Raw genomic sequence first — 23,148 nt, 5'->3', positions numbered from 1 at the left:
CACCTGTCAGCACCGGGCGGGCGGCGGGGGGGCAGCGGCGGCAGCAGCAGGAGGAGGAGGAGGAGGAGGAGGAGGAGGAAGAGGAGGAGGAAGGCGGGCGGGGCAGCGAGCAGCCCGGCAGCGACCCGTCGCGGTGCTGAGCAGCCCCGGCGGCGACATCCGGCTGCGGGCGGAAGCGCAGCGCGGCCCCCGCTCCGCCGCCATGGAGACGGGGCCGGGACGGGACCGGGCGGGAGCGCGGCTCTGTGGGGTCCCGCCCGCTGAGGGGCCCCTCTGTAGTGGGCTGCCCTCACCGCACCCCGTCCTGCCCCAAACCCCAGCCGTGGGCGTGTGGTGTGGGGCGAAACCCGCCGCGGAGTTACAGCGGGTTTGGGGGGGCTTGGGGAGTCCCCAGCAGGGAGGCACCTGTGTGGGGAGCAAGGCAGCGAGGCACCCCAAGTGTCCCCCTAAGCATTCTCCTCAGCATCCCGCAAAGTGTCCCCTTAAGTGTCCTCCTCAGCATCCCCCTCAGCTTCCTCCCAAGTGTCCCCTTAGGGGTCCTCCTCAGCATCCCCCTGAGTGTCCCCCTAAGCATCCCCCTGTGTCCCCCTCAGCGTCACAACTGTCCCCCAAGTGTCTCCCCAAGTGTCCCCCTAAATGTCACTCTCAGCATCCTGAGTGTCCCCCCAAGTGTCCCCCTTCAGCATTCCCCTGAGTATCCCCCTAAGTGTCCCCCTAAATGTCCACCTCAGTGTCCCCCTCAGCATTCCCCCAAGTGTCTCCCCAAGTGTCCCCCCAAGGATCCCCCCCACCGTCCCCCTCAGCCTTCACTTAATGCTGACATTTAAAAAATCCGGCCTGCTTTTCCTTACTGCACCCTCACCCCTGGCTGAGGAGGGAGATGAAACTTCACTAAATCACAGACAGAATTCCCTGGTTTTTGATACAGAAAGGCAGAGAAACGCCGAGTCTCGGTGCTCTGCCAAGCGGGACCGCCGACACCGTGACAGAAACCGAGAATCAAAGGTAGCCGCTGCGGTCTGCTAGCAGGCTGTTCGCTTTGAGGCTTACAACGCGTAATTGAAATGGGATTAATTCCTGTGCTGATTAACGCTTAGAAGAAGCCCCGATGTAAAATTCATTGTGGCAGATTATGAAAGTCAGAAGAGGCCTTTGCCTAATTATTTGCTCTCTTTCTTCAGATTATCTAGCGGCCTCTGAAGAGGTCTGTAAAAAGGCCAGAAGAATATGGGCCTCGTTGTGAGGGCTAAAAATGTTATCACATTTTCTTTTCATGTGCTTCCCAGCTACAACTATGCCTTCCGATCTCTTTTGTCTTTTATTCCTTTCTACCTCCTTTTGTGCAGTCATGTCTTAATTGCAACTGTACTAACAGGAAAAAAAAAAAAAAAAAAAGTGTTTTTTTTTATTTACTAGAGTCTTTTTCTTCATTGGAGGTTATTCCAGAAGATAACCAGCCTAATTAGTTGAGAGCTTCCCGTAGCTTTCACCTATTCCCTTTTTCAACGCCCCCAAAAGGGGAAAGGAAGGGAGCAAAAAGAGTAGCTAAGTGGCTTTAAGGAGAGGAAAAGGGGGAGAGAGCACAGGCAAAGGAAGATGGACAAGGAGTAGAATAGAGTCGCCTAGGAGGAAGCTTGAGCACAACCTGACCAAATGGCACCGTTTGATGCTTAAAATTGTCCTTATAGTTACCGCAGGTGCATACCTCAGCCGTGTTATCTAAGGCACCGCTGGAGCCACCACTATTCAGTTCCTAAGTAAAAAGTTGTTTAAGCCTCATTATTCCTACCGAAATTACTTCATCCTAATGTAATTGTTAATGTAATGTAATGGAAAAAATGTCCAGAAAGCACACAAGAATCCACATTTGAGATTTCCCTGAAAAAAAAAAAATGCTTGGCAACTGTGTTCTCTGGAACAGCTCACTCTCTAACAGCAGGGGGCAATAAAGATAACACCATTTCTTACGCTGTAGAAGCAATGCAAAATACTGCAATAGAGAAAGACGGGTTTAAACAACTTCTTCCTTGACACGGGGTGACTAACCGGAAAATCAACAGGGCTTGTATGGATGCAGTTGCCTTTTCACGAGAAATGCGTGACAAGCAGCACTGTTGTCACCCTAGCCCTGGAACTGGTTTTGTTTTGCTGTTGCATTACAAGGGTAGCAAGGCACCGTTTAACAAACAGTAATGCATACAGAACAAACTGCTTTTCACAAACTGCTTGTTTTAAAAAAGACACTTGCACAGGTACCGGTACAGGAGCCTAGGGAAACATGGGGCAGGATTAGTTAGCATGAGTCTTACCAACTGCTAGGTGTTTTTTGTTTGGTTTTTGTTTGTTTGTTTGTTTTTTAAGTGCTACAGTAAATGTAGTGGCAAACATTGGGTTGTCCTTGACACCACCTTCCAGACCATCTGCAGCTGTACTTCTGCACCCATGGCTGGACTTGAGAAAACAAGATACAAGGCTTGGGAAACCAGCAATAGAACAGAATAATAATTGAATCCTCTACATAAAAATTTTCCAAGCCTGCAAATGTAGCAGGAAAAGGCAGAACTTCCTGCCCAGTGCTCAAACCAAAAGAAAGAAAATAAATAAATAAATAAATAAAAGAAAACCAGATCTAGGGGATAAAAGCACTCCAGGGTTATTTTTTCCTTCTTATAGGAAACCTCTTAATAATTCCTGGCTAAAAGAGCTGTTTCCTATATTATTCATCGTCACCTTATGCTGTACATGCAACTTTCCATCATAAGTCTTTCCATCACACTCGAGATAGCAAACTGCAAATACAACATCCTACTTATATATTTAGCATACATGTATTACATTTTTACTACAAAGCCATCTGTCTTCTCCGAAGCAGGCTGAAACCAACCCACTTTCCTGCAGTTGGTCTTTTAAGAAAGCAAACAGCAGAGTATTTAGGACAGGGAGTTATTACCTGCCAATACAGATAAATTCCAGGCTGGCGTTAGCTCTGCACGTAAGTGTAGCCTTCAGACGGGTATTTTCTGAAGAGCTATGACTCAGGGCAAAAGCTGACTTCTGGCAAGGATGCTGCAGGGAGATCAGCAGCTAGGTCTACAGCTGAGAAGTCTGAACTGGAAGTCTTAAGCTTTAAAACAACTGAATGGGAAGCTTAAAAAAAGGCAGATTGGATGTGAAGGGTGGAGAAAAATGAAAACTTGTTTTCTTTGGCAAGTTGAGAACTGAGGAGAGGCTTATTCCTCAAGTCTGTGTGTTCTGAGGTCAAATCCCATGGAATTCTGCATTTATTTATCCTGCAGTTTACTGCCTTCTAGTTTAACTTCCTGGATAATTATGATGTTTTGCTCCAGTTTGGTGTATTTGCATTTCCTTTCAACTCAGTAGACAGCAAAATTCTGTCAGTAATTTGCAGCTGGGTGGATTTTCAGGTGAAATGAGAGACTTCCCAGTGGTGACAAGTGTTCTCCTTGTTGGCAGAGTATCGGAAAACAGTCAGCAGACTTCAAGAGATGAATAAATTAAATCAAGTCTTAAAGCTATATATATGTCACTTCATGCACGCTTCTTTTCAAGCAGGGCAGAGCAAAACTTCTGAGGTTTCAGTGTAATGCATACCGTTACCAAAACTAGAATCTTTTATTTTCAACACAAATAGTTTGTTAGCAGGTATAAGGCAAAGCAGGAGGGGTGTGAGTGAGATGAAAGATGATACAAATGATATAAAGCACTTGGTCCTGAAAGAATCCTTAGCGAAATGCTTGGGACATCTCTCACTTGTCTGTTTTGTGATAAGATTTACTGTCGTTCTCACAACATTTTTTGGCTCTCATCAGCCACTGGGACTTGTTGCTCACAAACACCACTCCAAGTGAAATACTTCGCTTCTCTGCCTAGGACAGAAACTGTAGTTGTTTTCTGACAGTCAGGTTCTAAAATACCTCCATAGAAGTTCTCAACAGCTATTACTGGGAATAAGATCTTTCTTTTCCTCATAACCTACACGGACACTTAGTATGTCTCCATCGTGCAGCCTGCACATCGCCGTGCACGCCCGCTGGTTGTTTCTCCTGCATGCCAAACGTCAGCTTGGTCCCGCTTACAGACAGCAGCTCTGGGTTTAGGGCGGAAGCTTCTACACCAACAGAGCTTCCCTCTTGGAAGGCCAATTGTTAACTGCGTTGTCTCCACGCGTGGTGCTGGTTGGTGTGTCCATCTCCGTAGTTAGAGTGGTTTTGGTAGAACTGCATAGCTTATATTTGGTCACGTTAGGATAATGAAAGAAAAGTTACTATTTTATTTTATTTTATTTTAACTTTTTTTTTTTTTTCACAGGGATCAATGAACCTAGCGAGTGTTTGATCTGGCAAAGGACATCAGGCATCACCACAAGGCCCAACGTCCAGTTGCTCGGGTCAAAACGCTTCAGTGAGTGTGGACGATACAAAACCTTTCGGTGACTGGGCAGGCTGTGGGTGCTTGAGCCCTCTGTGAGGGCACCTGTGGGTGTTTCTCCTTCTGCGTTTTCTATAGCTAAGGGGCTGTGCAGCAGATGGTGTTTTTACATATATATATATATTTATTATTATTATTTCTTGTGGTGCTGCCTGTTTTCGCGTTGCCCCCCCGCAACTGCTGCCCCTGTGGGGGGCTCTGCCCCCGTGAGGCCCCCTGCCAGTCACCGACGTCGCCCGCCTCAAGCGGGTCCCGCCCTTCCCACCCTGATTGGCTAACTCGCCATTCCCCCCTCTCCTCACTGGCCCGTGCCACCACCCCGCCGTGCGCCGATTGGCTGCGCTTCACGCCCGTCCCCCCGCTCCCTCCCCCCTCCCTCCATCCCGTCACGGCAGGCCCCGCCTCCCGGGCCGCCCGCGCCGCTGTGGGGCGATCGGACGATGCGCTGACGTCGGCGTGCCACCGCCCGCCCATTGGTGGCGGCGGGCTGACGGGCGATGTGGCGCGTGCTGCGCGCCCTGGGCCGCCGCGGGGCCGCCGCGGGGCATCAGGGGCGTCGCTGCACGCGTTGCTGCTGCTCCCGCTCCCGCTGCAGCTGCTGCCGCCGCCGCGAGCCGCCGCCGCCGCGCGCCGCTGCTGCCTTGCGCGGGAACTGGGCCCGGGCCCTCAGGTGAGGGCGGAGGGGCTGCGGGGAGGGGGGCGCGGCGACGTCGGCGCCTCAACGGCCACTAACGGTCCCTTAACGGTCCCCAACCGGCCCCAACGGTCCCCAGCCGACCCCAGCGGGTCCCCAGCGGCCATCAGCAGGATTCCTGAGGGAGAGGGCGGTGGGTGCGGGTAGTGGTTCGGGGAGCGCCCCCTCAGGGCAGCCGGTCCCTCAGGAGCAGCCCGGCCGAGGGGCTGTGAGGGGCCGAGGGGCTGTGGGGGGCCCCGGCCGTGTGACCGCCCGTCCCGTCCCGTCCCGTCCCGCCCCGTTGTCCCGCAGCACGGTCACCGCCATGCCCGAGGTGAGCACGGACAGCCTGGACGAGCAGCAGGTGCGGCTGCTGGCCGAGATGTGCATCCTCATCGACGAGAACGACAAGAGGGTGGGAGCGGACACCAAGAAGAACTGTCACCTGAACGAAAACATCGATAAAGGTACGGCAAAGCAGAGAAATGTGTGATCATGGACATAAGCACTATGCTGTGATAAATATTTCTGAATTGCATTGTGTTGGTAAAATGGTATTATTTTCCTGTTATAGATACTTGATTTTATGTAGTTATTTCTAAGCAGTGCCACTTGCTTCTTTGCCGGGTTGTCCTCATGTAGAGGAGGCTTTGATGTCCATCTTTAACTAGCTAACATGGAGTTCTGCTTCAGCTGATTCTAGCGGGATAGGGTTTTTGGTTGTCATTTTAATTGGTGATGGGCTTTATTTTAGGCTAGTCACGTTTGTGAATCTCTTAGCAGTTTGTGACTTTTCTTTTTTCTAGTTATGGGAAGCATTTTCCTGAAGAGTGAGGAATAATAAGCTCGGAATTGTTTAAAAAAAAAGCAATTATGCTGTGCTTGAGAGAGTTCATTTTCTGTTGTAATTTTTGCATCGTTGTTCATAGCACTTTGTTAATTTCATAATGTTTAGCGCATATTGACACAAAAACCTAAACAATAACTCTTTTTTGTCAAATCCTTGATTTTTAACACTTGAAAAATTTTGAGTTTATCAACAAATGAGGCCGTTCTAAGCCCTGAAATTTTGTCTTCATGTGATTCTTCTCCTTTGTAAAATAACTTTGTGTTTTTGTTTTTAGGGTTATTGCACCGAGCATTCAGTGTTTTCTTATTTAATACAGAAAATAAGCTGTTACTGCAGCAGAGATCAAATGCTAAAATTACATTTCCAGGTTAGTTCTGAAACACACTGCACATAAATGTTACATTTAAATCTATATTTAAAAATATTTCAGTCTGATTTTGCAGAGTAACTCCTTCTGAGGCTTTAGAATTTACTTTCTTTGGAGGGGAGATCCTTTTAAACACTTCTGAGTTGCACTTCTCTTGTGGATGAAGCAACATAATGGGAACGTGAATTTATTGGTATGCATGTTCTTGGGAAATGATTGCTCCCTGACTTGTTTGATCCTGTTTATGGCAGAGTATATGTTGTTTACCTTATCTGTTGCAAGACATATTGTATGGCACTGGAGAAATTGCTCTGGCAGCTGTGGAGAATGCTTTAATTCCTCTGGGAAGGACATGCATTTGATTTATCATGGAACTGTTTCTAACTTGAGAAAGGAAGACCTTTCCTTCCTTCCAAGCAAATTTTTATTCTACAGATTGATTTTTTTTTTTCCTTGACTGTTAATTAATCAAAATGCCCAAATATAGCTTGTAAGTAATCAGATTCCATTTTAGATGCTTTTTGAGCTAGACTGTTAAAGGTGAAAGGTTGGCTGATCGGTTGCTCTACGTTACTGATAAATAATTTTTAATATACTTGGAGTATGGAGGGTACGTTCTTACAACTTTTTACAAGGATAAATTGCCTGTTTACTTACTGTCAGCTGGTCTTGCAAGCGCTGGAGGTATTGTCAATATTCTTTTGCATATCAACTCTCAAAAGTCGCTTTAGTCAGCATCTGCAAGGTCTCTTCAAATTGGGTTTTGAAGTAGATGCTGTGCAGTCAGAGAACGCGTGTGTTCGTATTTATCAGACACTAACCTGCAAAGCAGCACATGACAGGCAAATCCAGGTACATAAATGGAAAGAAAAATAAGGGGATGGAAAACTTCCTTCCTCTCTGAACCTTTTCTCCAAATGAGAACAAAAATGTAGTATGGTGATTAGCTAGTCTATGTCTCAGGCTTTGTTTTTTGTGTTTTCTTTTAATGATTTATACATGTTAAAAGTGTGCTAACTGAAACTTCTTGCAGATTGTTTTACCAACACTTGCTGCAGCCACCCACTGAGCCACCCACTGGAGCTGGAAGAAAATGATGCCATTGGTGTGCGAAGAGCGGCACAAAGACGAATGAAAGCAGAGTTAGGAATCCCCATGGAGCAGGTAAAGGAGAGAGGGCAGTTCTTAACAGCGTGTGCTGACTCACAGACTAACTGCAGCTAGCAGATGGGGGCAGCGTGAAATCTGAAAATGAATTTAATTTTGGAGATGCAGAGGACTTAATGAATTTGAGGCCTCAGCAGTAAGGAAGGAGTGTATTGCTTCAGCTCTAACTATGGGTGCCTACATTTTCTCCTGAGCAGGCTATCCTGCTTGCCCAAGAGAACTCGCACCATCTGTGTACGAGTCCCTTTGTGATTCCAGGTTTCCTGTGGGAAAAAGGGTGCCCTGGGCACCTGGTTTTCCTTCCAAAACAACTGCACTCCCTGCTTCTGGCTGCCTTCTGGTACGGTGGCAATTTGGGAGTGCACAGAGAGCAGGGTAAAGCTGGCTGGATTATGCTGGTGATCAAAATCTCCTTCCACGCTTTGCAGCTAGGTACATTTGTGTCGTGGGACACAGAAGCTGTGGGCTATTGGGGAACACGATGGTTTGTGATCCCCTGGACTAATTCCCTGCTCTGCTGTTTGCACGGATCCCTGTTGGGTCAGCGTTACGCGTGGTCTGTCAGCAAGCGCTTCTGGCCTTGGTGTCAAAGAGTTGTTGGGCCCTTGGGTTGAGAGAGAAGGGGCAGGTACAAGTGGCTGTCCGTCAGTGCTTCCAGAAGCGTGCTGTAGGCTCTGGGAAATGTTATTTGAAACTGAAGTGTACAGAAGAAATCCTGTCAAAATATTATCGGGTGAGTGTGCCTAGAGAGATGCTGTGCAATTTGTCTGATCAAAGTGCAACAAAAATTATTTTTTCCTAGTAATTATTTATGAAGAAGTGCAGTGCAGCTGTATACTCGAGGGGAGAAATAATTTATGTGGCAGGATGGTAATAGCTGGTAACTCTCTGTAACGCCCAGCAGTTGAATTATGCTGCCTTGCTCCTGGTTCTGACGTGTGTTTTGGTTGTAGGTAACTCCAGAGGAAATCCTCTATCTGACCCGAATTCACTACAAGGCCAAGTCCGATGGGATCTGGGGTGAACACGAAATAGACTATATCCTGTTCGTGCAGAAGGATGTAACGCTGGACCCCGATCCGAACGAGATCCAGAGCTACCGTTACGTGACGCAGAAAGAACTGAAACAGCTCTTGGACAAAGCCTCCAGGAACGAAGTCAAGATTACTCCGTGGTTTAAACTGATTGCAGAGACCTTTCTTTTTAAGTGGTGGGATAACTTATCTAACTTGGGCAAATTCGTTGATCATGAAAAAATACACAGAATGTGAATAGCTGCAGTGAAAGATGCTGAAGGCTAGTAATGATGCGCTAAGCGTGGGAACTCACGACTCTAGTGCAGAAAAGTGCCCCACGTGGAGCACGTTTAACGAATAATGTTATGCAGAGCTGTTTAGAGCCTTATTTTTCCTGCTTCTTCACCCCTTCTTCCAGCCCCATTTCCCGTGAGTGAATTAAGCTTGATGTCATTTAAAATGAGCAACGGTCATACAAGAATCCCCCTTGGGTTCGTCTTTCTCCATTGCCTCGGGTGATATTAAAGAATCCCCAGCCTGCATGTGCCCGGCTGGCCCTTCCTTGCAGAACTGCGTGTCCTGGGGAGGGAGCTGGGGTGCCTGCTGCCCGGCTCGTCCCCTAGAGGTGACTACATCTTCTGAAATAGCGATTACAAAGGAATTTGGGTTCTGCGTTGATGTTGGGAAAAGTAATCACCAAAGGAGAAGCGATTAGTTCAAAGTGGTTAGGGTGATTTTAATTGCAGAGCGCGTCTCTTCAACTGCTGTACTGTATAATTAACCAAGCACATAAAGGTTAAGTAATTGGATTGTGTGGACTGCGTTTCCACACAGACTGCAAGTGCTACGTGGTGTGCTTTAGATCAAAACACTGATTTCTCCCTGTCCCCCACCTGTTTAGCTGACAACCGAATACTGGACATTGCTAATTGGTATAATTAACCATTAATTTTTAGGTATAGATGATAGGTACCTAACATAGGTAGTAGCCTGTCCTTGCAGGAGGGATATGCATTAGGTAGCTCTTCCTCATCTTCCAGAAAACAAAGGCCTCCTGCTGCAAGTTCTTTTTTTGTGCAACATCTGCTGTGATAATCTTCCCAAGGTCCTGGAGAATGCAAACTCCTCAATACCGAAATTCAGGATTGAGAATTTGGGGGTTTATACCATGTCTTAACTTCAGTTAATCAGAAGTTCCAACAGAGTGTAAGAGCCAATCCATTGTGATCTCGCCTTTTCTTCCCAGCCCCAAAAAACTTAAATTGATTTCTTCTCTTAGTAGACCACTCAATCCAGGTACCTTCAGGTCATTTCTTGGTGAAATAGGGTATTGTTCCTACTGGCTCTCCGTGTCCGTGAGCTGTGGTTATAACTAGTCTGTGCCTGGTGTCGAGGTAAAACCCAGTTTTTCAAATGCTTTGTGTTTTTCTCATCCCACTTGTGCCAGCAGCTCTACGCTTAAGGTTTTAGGGGCGAGCTGTTGTATGTTGACCTGAGCGGATTTATTGTCATGAAGCAAATAACGGGGGGTGGGGGGGATAGTAATGCAGTGTAACAGCTCTCGAATTGAGTTCAATCAGCCACGTTACCCAAGTAATGTCTTTATAGTCCTTTTGAAATACCTGGAATACTTTTTAAAGATTGTCTTAAATATAAGATTAATTAAATTAAAACTCCTGACCTAAAAACGTGGACTGTGCTTTTCTTTGCAGACTTAATTGCCCCATGAACAGGCTGCCCATTAGGCATCACTGAAGCGATATGACTGGGAGTAACGGGGCACACGCTTGTTCTGACAAAGGTCTCCTCTATTTCAAATAGCCACCTGGGGCATGAGCTGACAAAGCGGATCCTGAATAATGGACACGAAAGCTGAAACCAAAGTTTTGCTAAACAGGCCTTTAAAGTTCTCTAAATGTTTTGATATTAAAGGTTTTCTTGACATTGAACTTATTTGCAGCATTAAAGATAATTTTAATGCTGAATTTATTGCATGAAGGAGACGAGGGAAGGAATACGAGTGTAAATCCACAAATACAACTCCAGTATGTAAAAATGACACCTGAGCGCTCCCGTTCCCCCTCGCGGTGGGCCTGGTTGGGGAAGTTTTCTTCACAGTTGCTCCCAGGGTGCTGTGTTTTGGATCCGTGATGGAAAACCCAGCGTGGCTCACACAGTGAGGGTTACGCGCTGCTGAAGGGCGCTTACAGAGTCGAGGCCCTGTGTTGCTCAGGCTGCCCTGCCAGCGAGCAGGCTGCAGGTGCACCAGGAGCCGGGGGGCACAGCCAGGATGACACGGGGATGTTGCCTACCGTGGGGCTTTGGGTCAGCAATAAAAGCTGGGGGCAAAGAAGGGGGGGGAGACGTGGGAGTTACAGCACTTGTCTTTTGTTAAGCGTGATGGCTCCTTCTTCGCTAAACGTCTGCCTGATGGTGGGAAACGGTGACTGAATTCTTTATTTTGCTTTGCTTGTCTTATCTCAATCGTCTCAGTCTCAACACAGGAGTTTCTCGCTCTTGCCCTTCTGCTTCCTTCCCCCATCTCCCTGGGGAAAGTGAGCGAGCAGCTGTGCGCTGTGTAGCTGCCTGCTGGGGTTTAGCCACAACACCCTCTGCTATTGAAAAATGGTTCAAAGTAAAAACAAGATCAAGGATTCGCCTCCTTACCTCTTTATCTTTTTTTACGTGTCTTACTGGGCTCCAGTATAAACTTTTAAAACTGTGCTTCGTGTTTTGTTCATGCAACACATTTATAACGCACACTTTTACGAACTTACAGATATTTTCTACCTTGTTTTTGACCAACTAGGGACAAAAAGGGGATATTTAAAGTTTGACAATGCATTTTGCCTTGAATGTATACGTTTTTTGTTTTCAGCTTCTGAAGAGAAAAAGTCTTGACGTGAACTCAAAACATTTTAGTCTGATCCTTATTTTTAAATACTAATTAATATTAATCTGAAATGAGTAATCTAGGTTGTAATCTTCCCTGCCCATGCTTTTACAGATGGTTAGGCTGCAGGGCAGCACTAAAACTGCGACTATTGCTCCAGCTGCAGTCACCACTCAGCTTAGTTGACTGGCAAGTGTTTCATTCCCTCTTTCAGTGCCCAACCCCTAACTGGATGCGGTGCCTGCCAGTCTCCCGGCCCTTCCCACCAGTTCCAGCCTTACCGGCAACATGAACCCATCACCTACATCTGGGAATTAACAGGCACGCAGAAAACCAAGCCTCATTGATTCAGCTCCTCATGAAGCTGCGTGTTTTTAATTCTGATGGCAGCTTTATTAACAAATACTTTTTTTGGTATATTTTAACCTCATTTTAAACCTAGCTTTACATAAAATAGGAAATGCTTTATTGCTCCAGGAAAGCCAGCGGTGTCATTTTTCATGGCTATTTAGACATGGCTCCTGCCGCTGGTACTAACAAATTTCTCATGCTATTACTACCCCACTTAGAGTTGCAACATCAATGTATCAGAACTTTTGGAGCTTCAAATGCTTTACCCCTAAGTCAAGCATGTGCTTTTTTTTCCTATTCTCTATTACAAAAAAGTCAAACAGGACCAAAAGTGAGTTTTAATAAAATTATGTTTTAATTCAGAAGACTGCTCATCTTCTCTGTGTTTTACCCGATTTTCTCTTTCCGGCCAGCAGATGTTTTGGCTTGGTGTCAAATATGTGTCTGTCCGCCTCTCCTTTCCTGCCCATGCGATTCATTTTCGTCTGAGCTTTCTTTGCCATAGTCTTGACCTTCTTCACCATCTATTTAAAAACAAGCATACAAACGTGCTGAGTGACTTCCTCGGCAACTCAGGTAACTAGCTTTACCTTTAAAAAACCACAAAGCTAGAGGATTTTAACGGGGACACTAAATACTGCCCAACACAAACCACCATCTGCTACTCTAGCATATTGTAAGTTTAAGTAACACTAAACTTCCTTACAAAAAACACTTTTTTTCTCCCCAACACACTAAAAATATGATCATGATACCCCTAGAACTCACTAAAGGTGGAACTCCACTATTAGATTATAGAGTATATACGGATTTTAGAACTCTTCTGGAATAACTGCATTTCAAAAAAAAAAAAAAGTACTTTCTTAGTCTGTATTATTACATCTTATTTCTAAGAATGAACTAGGAGTTTTTATAGTATAGAGAGTTCAAACAGATGATGAAACTGCAAAGAGAAGAGAGAGGAACTCTCAACGAGCACAACCAACCAGTATTGCAAGTTTCCCAGAAGCTGGTTTAAGTACAGCGGTGCTGTTCCACCTGCTGTAAAGGGCAGGCGACTTTAACAAACCTTTTCATCACGGAGCCCGGAGACATCCCGTGGCGGGCGAGAGGAGCTGCGACTGCGTGCCACAGACGTAGGGGTTTCGGACTCGTCACGTTTACGTTTCCTTGTGACACTGCGGGACCTTCTGGCGTAATGTGCCTGAAATTCAAAGCAGCACTTTGGTTATTGAAAACAGAAACAAGCAGCTCGGACAGATGCCCCATTTCTAATTAGACTAACATGAAAAAACAGGAGGTAAACTGCTCTGATTCACTGTCATAATGCAAACAGCTACTTTGGATACCAAAAGACAAAATGATACCTGAGCCATTTTGGTTACTCCACAATAACAAAAGACCTTGTCAGCTGGTGGTCATTGTCTTTCTGTCCCAGAGTAATATTCAAATTTCAGTGAATATTAGCATATTCTTTTCAAAATTATGAATTCCATTTTTATAATTTTTTTTTTCACTAAGTTCATAAGTAATGGATAAAAAGACACAGACAAACTAAGGGATAGCAATGCTGAAGCTAATTTGCAACAGCAAAAGAGCAGTGCAGCAATCTCCCCTGATTAGCGCCTGCTTACAGGACAAAGCCCTAGGGAACCATCATCCCACAGCCTGAGTATGAAACTCCTCCTCGCTGAGATAGCTCTTAAGTCAACATGGCATATCAGCCCTGAGAACCGTGAATGCTTCCTTCAGATGGGCACTGTTGACGCTCCTTGTTTCCTAACTCCTTGTTCAGTTAAAGAATTCAAGGTCTCAAGATCTACATATCCATAATACTGCTGGATTTGCTGTACAAAAATATTTTTTTTTTAACTTAAAACAAAAGAAAATGGCTCCCTAAGGCAAATCTAGGTTTGAAGTACTTTGACTTACATCTAAAAATGCCAGTCACAGTATCAAAAATTCAAGTACAAATCACAGCATTAATGAACTGTAAAAAGATGAGCCTGATCCAATATCACTTTCTGAAATATCACTACTTCTGACATAGTTGTGTCTCATCCAACAAAGCAGTCCTGAAAATTAAACCCAGTTCTTGAATCCTCTACAATTCCAGAAGACTTCTAATAGAAAGCACTGCATATATACATGTGTGATTCTACAGCAATATACATTAGTACATGTTTTCAGCCAGCCCAACAGGTTATTCTCACATCACTCAAAAATTCCAGCATCAACTGCCTCATTTAGGTTTCCTGTTTCCTCCTTAACAGATTCCACCTCTTTCTTCTGTCAACTGTGACACGCAATTCACATGTGCACAAAGAAATTTAGCATATAACGGAATTGATCTCTCTTAGATGAGCACAGTGTTAAATTAGCAGAAACTTACATCATCTTTGTTAGTCATGTCAAGTCCAAGATCACTCATTTCTTTCTCTAGCACCTTCCGCTGGACCTGTAACAAGACAGTTAGGAAATCATGTTTCTTTTAAAAAATTGTATTTATATCTTAATTTTGTTTTAATACGTGAAAAAAAGAAAGATGCAGCAACCCAACTAAACAAGCTGAATTATATTCTTAGAAACTTTTCCTACAATATGTATGGAATCCTATAAAAGACTCACTTGTGTTACAGAAAAAGAAAAAAAAGAAAGGTTTGGCCTCCATAACTAAGTAGTTTTCAGAACTCCTAGGAGCACAGAAGGAAGCAAGCAGCAAGGGAGAGGGTCAAACGTGAGAAAAAGCGATCAGTGCCCACAATTATTACACGGTTTTATAAGTTATTATACATCAACAAAGTCTTACTACATGATGTGTCCTATACTTGCCTTCTTAGCCGTTCGAGGCATCCTCGGCCCTCGAGTATCTTTTTCCTTTGACTGCAGGATTTTCAGTTTCTTTTTTTCTCGGATCTGTTTTGCCAGCTGTCGGATTTCCATCATTTCTTCATCTTCGCTTTCTGGTTCACTGTCATATTCTCCAGCAGCTTCTCTCAGCTCTTCTTCTTTCTCTAATTCTTCCAGTTTCTTAAAAGAGATTAAATGAAAATCAAGATGCTCATCAAATCCTTGACTTACAATCCTCAACATCACATTCTTGTATGGCGCAGGGCCTTTTCAAGACAGCATGCAGACACTTCAAAGATGGAACTGTGTTATTTTAGGGCCCCTCCAGCCATGCTTAGTGCAGTTAGTGATACAGATTACTGAGCAAGAATCCAAGGGGATTCAAGTCCCATGAAGACCTACTTGATCACAACACATCACATCGTCGTTTGGCTGTATTTGTACGGCTGCCCTGAAGTTGCCCACTGTGTGAGTTCGGATGTACGGTACTGTGACCTGTACTAGCTGTGCTCTTTCTGGTAACACGCTCTCAAAAACCCTCCTATTTCTAATTTACCATGATTCTGGAGCACCAGCAATTCAGATGAACCCAACTGCACAACCAGCAGGCTCCGCCGTCTGCACTCAGAACTTCTTAAGAACCACCAGGAAATAAGGATGGTTTTTGTTATTAAATAAAAATGCTATAAATTGAGAATTCAGTCTATTTTGTTTGATAACTACATTCCTTCTGGCTACAGTCACAGAGTAAGGAAATACAACTTCCCCTGCAACACTCATATTTTAAGATTCAAAAGATAAGATCACCATTAGGTCTGAAAGGGTGAAGTAATTTTCCATTCTTCTGAAACTGTGTCCTTGATCGTTAAGAAAACAGTATCTTTTCCCATGGCAAGCGCAGACAGTGTAGAAGCATTTGTTTTCGTAGCATACTGTTTTTATCCAGGAATACAGCAATCTACGCTAAATGAATAAAGGGATGAAGAGGCAAGAATGTGTAAAAAGTACAAAGGAAAACTCACTTTCATTATATCTGGATCAATGTAGTCGAGGATATTGTGACCTTGCCATATCTCTGGTATCTTGTCATACTTTTCAGATGCATTCATTAAGTCCCAGTATTCTTAAATAAAAGCAAGCACACAAAATCAGACGTTAATAAAAAGACAAAAACAATTTCAAAGAACGTGCAATGACAGAAAACAAGGCTCATCGCAATAAAAAAAATAAAGTCAGCTCCCTCTGTGGCAAAAATATGACGGCATCTCTGACGTATTCATAAATACCTCTGATCCCCTGCCTACTGCCAAATATTGTTCAGTAATGACAAGTCCACTGCAAGCTATAATAAGCAACGGATAGCCAGTTCTCATATTGATGCTTTCTTAACAAAGTCAGCATCAACAATTAATGAGACACCACAATATAAAGTGAAAGGGAATCACAAGACCAGTCACTCTGTCCGCAACTCTAAAATGGGAAACCACTAAGAGACATTACAAACCAAGGAAGAATCAATGAAGATCACCAGTTTTGGAACAAGAGAAAAGGATTGTAAGAAATAAAAAGGTGGCACTGTTACTCAGTTGAAAGGAGTCCAGGTTAAGCGTTCTCCAATAAGACTGAAATAGTTAAACTTTATTGATCAGTAATAATACTGAGACATATTATACTTACTCTGAAGATCCAAAACATAATCATCTCCCATTTCAAGTTCAAGATCTCTCTCCTGCAAAGACATACGCAGCTTTATATATCTCATAACTGTAAATCTATGTGCTATTATTAAGCATTTAAAAACCATCCGCTGATTTCCTAATTAAGAGATGCCACTTACTGTTTTCCTCCTGGGTGTGTCTACTTCCATGCGCTTCTTCCGTGCTATTGCTCCCTCGGGTATAAAAGGCAGCCGCTCCTGAAATTAATGCAACAATTCATCCCGATAAAAAAATAGGAAGAAGTAGTCTTGAAGTCTTGAATCCATTTTTTTATAAAGCTATAAATCACCGTTTTAAAATAACGGATTTTGAAAGAAAGCAAAGGCCCAGGCTGACTCACCCACCAGCAACGGCAGTTATAGGTTAAAAAAAATAAGCAAATCTCATCATACACACTGTTCACGTGTTAAGCAAAGAGAGAATTCTTTTCCTTCTTAAAGAGTACTGGAAAATATACTAAAAAGTGTAAATATGTAACATACCTTGTCATCTCTTTTGGCTGGCATGGCCAAGTGTAATCTATTCAACACTTCATTCACTTTATTTCCTTTCATTTTAGTATCAACACGATGGGCTAACAGTCTGTCACAGGCCTGAAAGTGCACGTGGCAACAGAAGGTAAGGGATGAAGTCATCCTGACCCAACAAATGACACAGTAAGCTTTCAATCCCAAATATCTAGCTTTGTATTTTATCTTCTGTCTTACCTCTCTAGCTCTCAAGAGAGTATCAAAGTATTTTATACAAAAAAGGAGCATGGGAAGATGCATATGATACTGTTCTGTTGGTATAACCCATCTTTTATAATGAGCTGACTATAAGAAAAAGCAACAAGACCCTGACAAAATATCACCATAATTTTTGAACGGTATTAGATATAAGTTTCCATTTGCCCCCAAGTCCACAGAGGCTCAAAAGGACATTAAGGATAGCATGCTTAAAGCTTGTCACTATAACGCACAGTTTAACTGAGATTAAATTCATTCAAATGAGGCAAAAACATCAGCTGTTCCTTTTGAATGAGATTGAGAGAAAAGAGACGTACCTCTGTTTTAACTTGGATTACACCTTCTTCTGTTAGAGTACTGGTCTCTATGACAGAAAATCCTTCTGCTTCAAAAGTTTCAAATATTTTCTGAAATAGAAACATTATGCCAAATAATTACATTCTGCCCATTTCTTAATATATCATTACATTAAGAACTGAAATTTTTATCTAACATCAATATATGGAACTCATTACTGAGTATTTCATTAAAATGTGTTTCTAAAAACGAGAGGAATTTAAAACTACAGTTCTATCTTTTTTTTTTCTTTCTTTTTTTTTTAAGTAAATAGCCACTTTCTATATGGTAACTGTTAATGACACATGCATTAAAAAAAAAAAAAAGAGAAAGAAACACTAATTCTATGTGTCCTTGAAGTCACAGATAGAAAAGAACTAGCCCTGCATATACGCAAACTGCTGCCCAACGGGAGCTCCTGCTGCAACTGGCAGCAACTATCAGTTCAGCCCGAACTCTTAGTGAAATGGCATTTTTGATCAAGGCCATTCAGTCTTCCAACTACTGTAGTAATTAACAGTAGCTCTCACAGCGTGTCCAAGATTTCTGAAACCACTAGGGAGTTGCTTTCTGTTTGGCATTTACAATAGGCAGGCAAGTACATACATTAGACAATACAAGTACATACATTAGACATATGGATCAAGACCCGGAAAACTACTTTCCGTTACACTATTAGACAATGAAATTTAGAAATGATCATGTAAAATTTTTTGCCCAATATAAATTATGCAAACCCACAAGTCTTGCATAGTATTTCTGTAAATTTCAGAAGAAAAAGAGAGGTGGGAGTAGTCGTCTCACCTGACTCTCTTCAGGAAGTTCCGCAATTCTCTTCACATCACATTTGTTTGCAACAATTATAAGTGGCTAATAAAAAGAAAAAAAAAAAAAGAATCATAATCCAAGCTATTGCATTACAAAAAAAAAAAAAAAAAAAGGATTTTATTAATAATGTAAAGCAAACCTACCTTGTTGGCAAATAATGGCTTAATGTTTCTGAAGAGTTCTACTTGTTCCTCCAGGCTATGCCCACACTGTTCAGAGACATCCATCACATAGAGCACAGCAGCACGAAGATGTGCGAGTGCAGTTATAGCCTGCATCTCAATGGTGTTCCTGTCCTCCAAAGGATGATCCAAAATACCAGGAGTATCTACTACCTAAAACGAACAGAATTAGCTCAGGCCCCATTACAAGGTAATTGATACGCTGTAACATGTATGCAATTTCTGGTCGATATTATCCTTTTTAGACAGCAGTATTCCTTCCTTTCATTCATAAATAAGACTGTAAACATGGCCAAGCTGAGAATGGGAAAATGGAACAGGAGAAGAATGAGGTTTCAGAATAACCAATACTCCAAGTAGTGAGCAAGTACGGAAAGCCCTGCCCCAACCTGGCCCAGGATTTGGTGGTGGTTAAGAAATGAACCATCCTTAGTCAGACGTTCCAGTTCCAATTCTTCCCTCCAACTAAAAGCACATACATACATACACGTTTTTGAAATAGATTTGGACTGCTGCCTTCATTTGGCACACTGTATTAGAAGATGTTGCACAGAAGCTCTCAGACAGTGTTTCTTATCAAGACACAAAAACGCAACTCACACTCCAAAATGGCAAATCAGATTATAACCAGTTAACTCCTGTAAGAAAATGCAGAATAGTGACGGTTCTTACCTGCCAACGCAGATACTTGTAATCCATATGTCCCACGAAGAGAGATTTGGTGGTAAAGGCGTAAGGCTGCACTTCTACATCTGCTCTTGTAACCTTAAAACAAGTTATTCACACACATTTATTGATCATTTCCTAAACTTGCAAGGAAGACATCCTAATTGTAACACACTTCCTTTGCTACAGGAAAGCTAAAAACTAGTTATTCTGACTGTTTCTCTGCAAGACTTAATCTATTCGAAAATATGTTAATCATATACATGCTATTTTGGAAAAGATAATGATTTTATGAGCGCAATCTGTTGCAAGCTTCCATATAACCCTCCAGAAATTTCACTCAGTCTCTATCCACACATTTAAGTTTCCCATCCTTCATATCAGACAGTGCTATAATGAAATCAAATTGCTTAAATGTTACTTCATCTTAATTAAATGGTATCTCAGTATAATTAAAACAAAACAAAACAAACAAACAAAAGCATTCACACACCTTATTTATAAAGCTAGATTTTCCAACATTTGGATAGCCACACAACAGAAGAGTTCTTGTATTGGGATCGATGGTTGGCAAACGAGACAAATGCTGTCGCACTGAAATGTTGAAAAAAAAATCTTAAGTATTTGGGATAATTTCAGTTTGGATGGGAGAAAAATTCATATTATGAAGCATTTACTCATGACTTAATAATATTTTTGGACATCATAAATTTATTGAGTGATTATTTATGAAAATATATAATTGCTTGTTAACTGCAGAAGTATCTACACACAACAACAACAAAAAAAGAAATTTATCAAGTATTTGAAAAATAAAGACCACTGTCTCTTAGCTAGAATGAGCCAATCAACACAGCCTGAAGGAATAATGAGCCTGAAGTAAGAAGTAATGTTTGGAAAACGTTTAGTACTAATCTTTCAAAATATTTAAATGAAATGATAAATAAAAGCATGGCTGTGATCTTTAAGCGAGGAAAAACATTTTATAACCATTAGTAACAAAATAAAGTTTTAAATTTAAAACGAGAGAACCACTCAGTTGAAAAATAAGTTCTATGTATTTGGGGGTTTTGGAACTATTTCTAAGTTCCCATTATCTCCATTCCATATTAAACACATTTTTCTCTTTTTAACTGTTATTCTTTGTACAAACAAATTTTATATTCTCTTTATGCTCCTTTGTTTTAGCCTATTTATTACACAGACCTTGCTCCAAGTATTCCAAGCTTTGTTTCTGTCTTTTGATAATCGTGCACATTCGTCCCAGAGCAGCACGTTTCAGTTGCTTGCAGCGGTACAGAGAATCGCCGTATTTCATCAGGCGCACGTAGTCTTTAGCAACACTGCAGAGACAATGAAATAAGAAGTTAGCTAGCAACCTACCACACAGGTAGAAAATCAAAGAAATGCATGTTCCTTACTTGTCAATCAGATTCTTGGCAATATTAATCTGCCCCAAAGCCAGCTTGTAGTGATCTTTGTCATAGAGAACGTTCATCAAATCTGCATAAAAAGGATGGATGTCCTAAAAAAAAAGCATAAAGTAAAATTAAGGTTCATATTTTCTTAAAGATGACTATGTCTTGGCAACTATGTAAGTTCATCTTTTTCTCTAATATACCAACACAAGTGACAATACAACCTAGACTGTTTTCATTATCATCTTACCTAAGGAAAACAATATCCTTGGTCATTACATGCATAATTCCTAACACGTCAAATTTCTTCTGCAAGCATATCCTGGACGCATTCATATAGTCTCCATTTCTTCTTTTGCACTATAAAATACTTTCCAATTTCATCTTAGAAGGATATTTTAGTTACTTATGTATTTATTTGCAGAAACTTCACCAAGAGATTATAAAATGCAGAAGACATTTGTGGAAATCCTTCAGTAATGATCACTGGATACAAAAACAGCAGGAAGATATAGGGCTGCATTAGGTACAGCTGTCCATAAGGAAGTCCCACTGGACACCTGGATGCAGCTGTAGCTGTTGGGAAGTTAAGACTACATGTGTCTTGTCGAAGTGCATTTCCAACAACATCCTTTGTGTGACCAAAAATAAGGTTTTTGTTGTCAAATTAACACTTCTGAAGAAGTGAAGACAGGAGGCAATGTGACATGCTTGGTTATTGCTAACTTCCAGTAGGTGTTTTGTAGGAAAGACTGACCATAGGAACATAATGACTTACATGTACATACATTAAGAAGAAATACACAAACACAACATACTTAAGGAAAAGAAACTTTCCTTCTCATCATTTAACAGCAGTTTCTGGCCAACACTAGCTCATCAGCTAAGACCTTGAAAATGCATCCTTTGGCAATCACAGGGGCACAATTCAGGCTTTTCTTAGTAAGAATGAAGTATTTTTGTAGAACAAGTTTGCCTAAATTTACTCCCAAAAAATCTGCTGAGAGTTATTCTAAATCTTCCATGCAGGGAATCAGCAGTGGGCTGCTCAGACCAAAATAAACTCTAATAAAACCACTGTTGCAGAATAATTTCTGATTCATGAAGTTCCTTTATGATCAAATGAACAAATACTTACATCTAATTTGGGGAAGTCTGTTAAGATCTGAGTGAGTCTATCATGGTAATTCTGTTGAGTATATTTGACTTTTCGCATGTAAAACTGTCGAATCCGATGGATTTGGTAATGTTTATGAATGACGGTTGGAGTCTTTCGCTGAGTCTTTGACAATGTCAAATCTATGAAGTCCTGCAATCAAAGAAGTGTTATTAATGACACAAGTTGTCAAGTTTTAATAAAGTGATAAAGCAGTAATTGTATTTTGGTGGAGGAGCAGGCAGAGCAGTTAGGCCCATTAAGTGGTGCGGCCCACAGCACTGCTCTGCAATGGATGAATTGAGCATGTTTTAGGATAAAACACCCGAACCACAGACTTTTATCTCCAAGCAATAACAGAAAGTTTGTGCATTCTGAGTGGGGTTTTCCTGCCAATTATTTGAGGGCTGGCCTCCTTTCCCCAGCAGAGCTCGGTAAGTGGCCCCACTAATGCCCAGGCTCGGCTGTCACCACCACGGACCCAGCATGGCTAACACCCCACTGCTACGGAACAAAACTCCTTCGTTAAACCAGGAAATAACTTTATTTTCGATAAATGCATGGTGCGGAGCGGGGGGGGAGGGGGGACGGACGGAACAGACGGGATTCCTGTCAGGGCCAGCCCCACCAGGGCAGCAGAGCCGCAGGACCCCACCTCAGGCGGCACCCCCGCGCCCTGCATGGTACAGCCCGCCGGGCCGCCCCGCACTGCCCTAGGGCGAGCCCATAAGCCCGAGGGGGGGGGAGGCGAAGGCCGAGGCCACGCCGGGCAGCGCGGGCGGCGCTCCCCTGAGGCGCGGCGGGAGCAGGGGCTGCCCGCGCTGAGGGACGGGGACGGCGGGGGGGACAGGGGAGGGCACCGTACCTTGGCGGACGGCACCACCGTGATCTTCTTGAAGTTGTAGAGCGCCATGCCGGCCGGCTGCCCGAGCCCCACGCTGCCGGAAAGGGGAAAGAGAGGCCGTGCCTCTCGCGAGAGCCCTGAGCTTCCGTGCCGGGGAGGCGGGGAGAGAGGGAGGGACGGGGGCCGGCCATTACGTGAGAGGTTTGTGGGGTCTCCTGAGGGAAGACCCGAGCGTGAACAGCCGCTCAGGCTTGCTGGGGTGCTTTACAGCAGGCCTGTGCTGCGCCTTGTTGCACCGTGACAACGACACGTACCCTCATGTGTTCGCCCCGGGCTCGCTGCCTGCAGGCGTGAGGGGCTCCTGGGGCACGGGGAGGAGTCGTGGAATATCCCAGCTGGAAGGGATCCCAGAGTGTCTTGGGATCGTATGGGGCTTATGGGGTGTTTAGGGAAAGGATCAAAGCAAAGATAAAGGAGGAAGCAAGGTTCCACGTGTTGGGGCGGAACAGGTGTTAGAAAATAGAAAGGGGGATAAAAGAAGCCAGTAACACGTCAGCAGGCTGGTCAGTGTGGTCATCCGACTGTGGGCTTTGTGCCAGTCACCACAGTCTGTCCTTCTGTCTTATTAAACTCAATTTCTAACTGTTCACCTTGTT

General features: G+C 43.3%; 3 protein-coding genes across 7 annotated transcripts in view; 1 reads left to right on the top strand and 2 right to left on the bottom strand.

The window, feature by feature from the left end:
• Positions 1-3,052, bottom strand: part of WDR37 (WD repeat domain 37) — a 43,451-nt gene extending 40,399 nt beyond the window's left edge. Inside the window, exon 1 of one of the 3 annotated variants that reach the window (XM_040547919.1) lies at positions 2,951-3,052. The gene's annotated coding sequence lies outside the window, so the exon portion shown is untranslated. Of the gene's footprint in view, positions 1-3; positions 167-2,950 lie in introns of those variants that run through there. The other 2 variants (XM_040547914.1, XM_040547915.1) reach the window with 2 other exon arrangements.
• Positions 3,053-4,906: 1,854 nt separating this feature from the next.
• On the top strand, positions 4,907-10,210 carry LOC121065319 (isopentenyl-diphosphate Delta-isomerase 1-like). Of its 3 annotated transcripts, none has more exons than XM_040548077.1 (6): positions 4,907-5,049; positions 5,082-5,119; positions 5,435-5,589; positions 6,247-6,339; positions 7,373-7,503; positions 8,460-10,210. In XM_040548077.1, the coding sequence occupies exons 3-6, from the start codon at positions 5,448-5,450 to the stop codon at positions 8,775-8,777; spliced, it is 684 nt and encodes a 227-aa protein (XP_040404011.1). In that variant the 5' UTR covers positions 4,907-5,049; positions 5,082-5,119; positions 5,435-5,447; the 3' UTR covers positions 8,778-10,210. The 3 variants fall into 3 exon arrangements, with proteins under 3 accessions (XP_040404011.1, XP_040404012.1, XP_040404008.1); XM_040548078.1 differs by having other exon boundaries at positions 4,910-5,040; positions 5,079-5,119; XM_040548074.1 differs by having other exon boundaries at positions 4,910-5,119.
• A 1,891-nt stretch (positions 10,211-12,101) lies between these two features.
• GTPBP4 (GTP binding protein 4) lies at positions 12,102-22,672 on the bottom strand. The gene is made up of 17 exons (XM_040548073.1): positions 22,514-22,672; positions 21,631-21,801; positions 20,496-20,599; positions 20,281-20,417; positions 19,568-19,668; positions 19,081-19,173; positions 18,370-18,561; positions 18,203-18,268; positions 17,380-17,469; positions 16,817-16,927; positions 16,454-16,531; positions 16,294-16,345; positions 15,639-15,739; positions 14,599-14,796; positions 14,159-14,224; positions 12,836-12,970; positions 12,102-12,290 (listed from the first exon to the last, which is right to left on the bottom strand). Exons 1-17 carry the CDS (start codon positions 22,559-22,561, stop codon positions 12,138-12,140), a joined length of 1,896 nt encoding a protein of 631 aa, XP_040404007.1. The 5' UTR covers positions 22,562-22,672; the 3' UTR covers positions 12,102-12,137.
• Positions 22,673-23,148: the final 476 nt, after the last annotated feature.

Source organism: Cygnus olor, chromosome 2 (genome assembly GCF_009769625.2).
Source record: "Cygnus olor isolate bCygOlo1 chromosome 2, bCygOlo1.pri.v2, whole genome shotgun sequence".
NCBI classification, from domain to species: domain Eukaryota; kingdom Metazoa; phylum Chordata; class Aves; order Anseriformes; family Anatidae; genus Cygnus; species Cygnus olor.
Note: the sequence above shows the minus strand (reverse complement) of the source record. Positions and strands in the feature narration are given on the sequence as shown.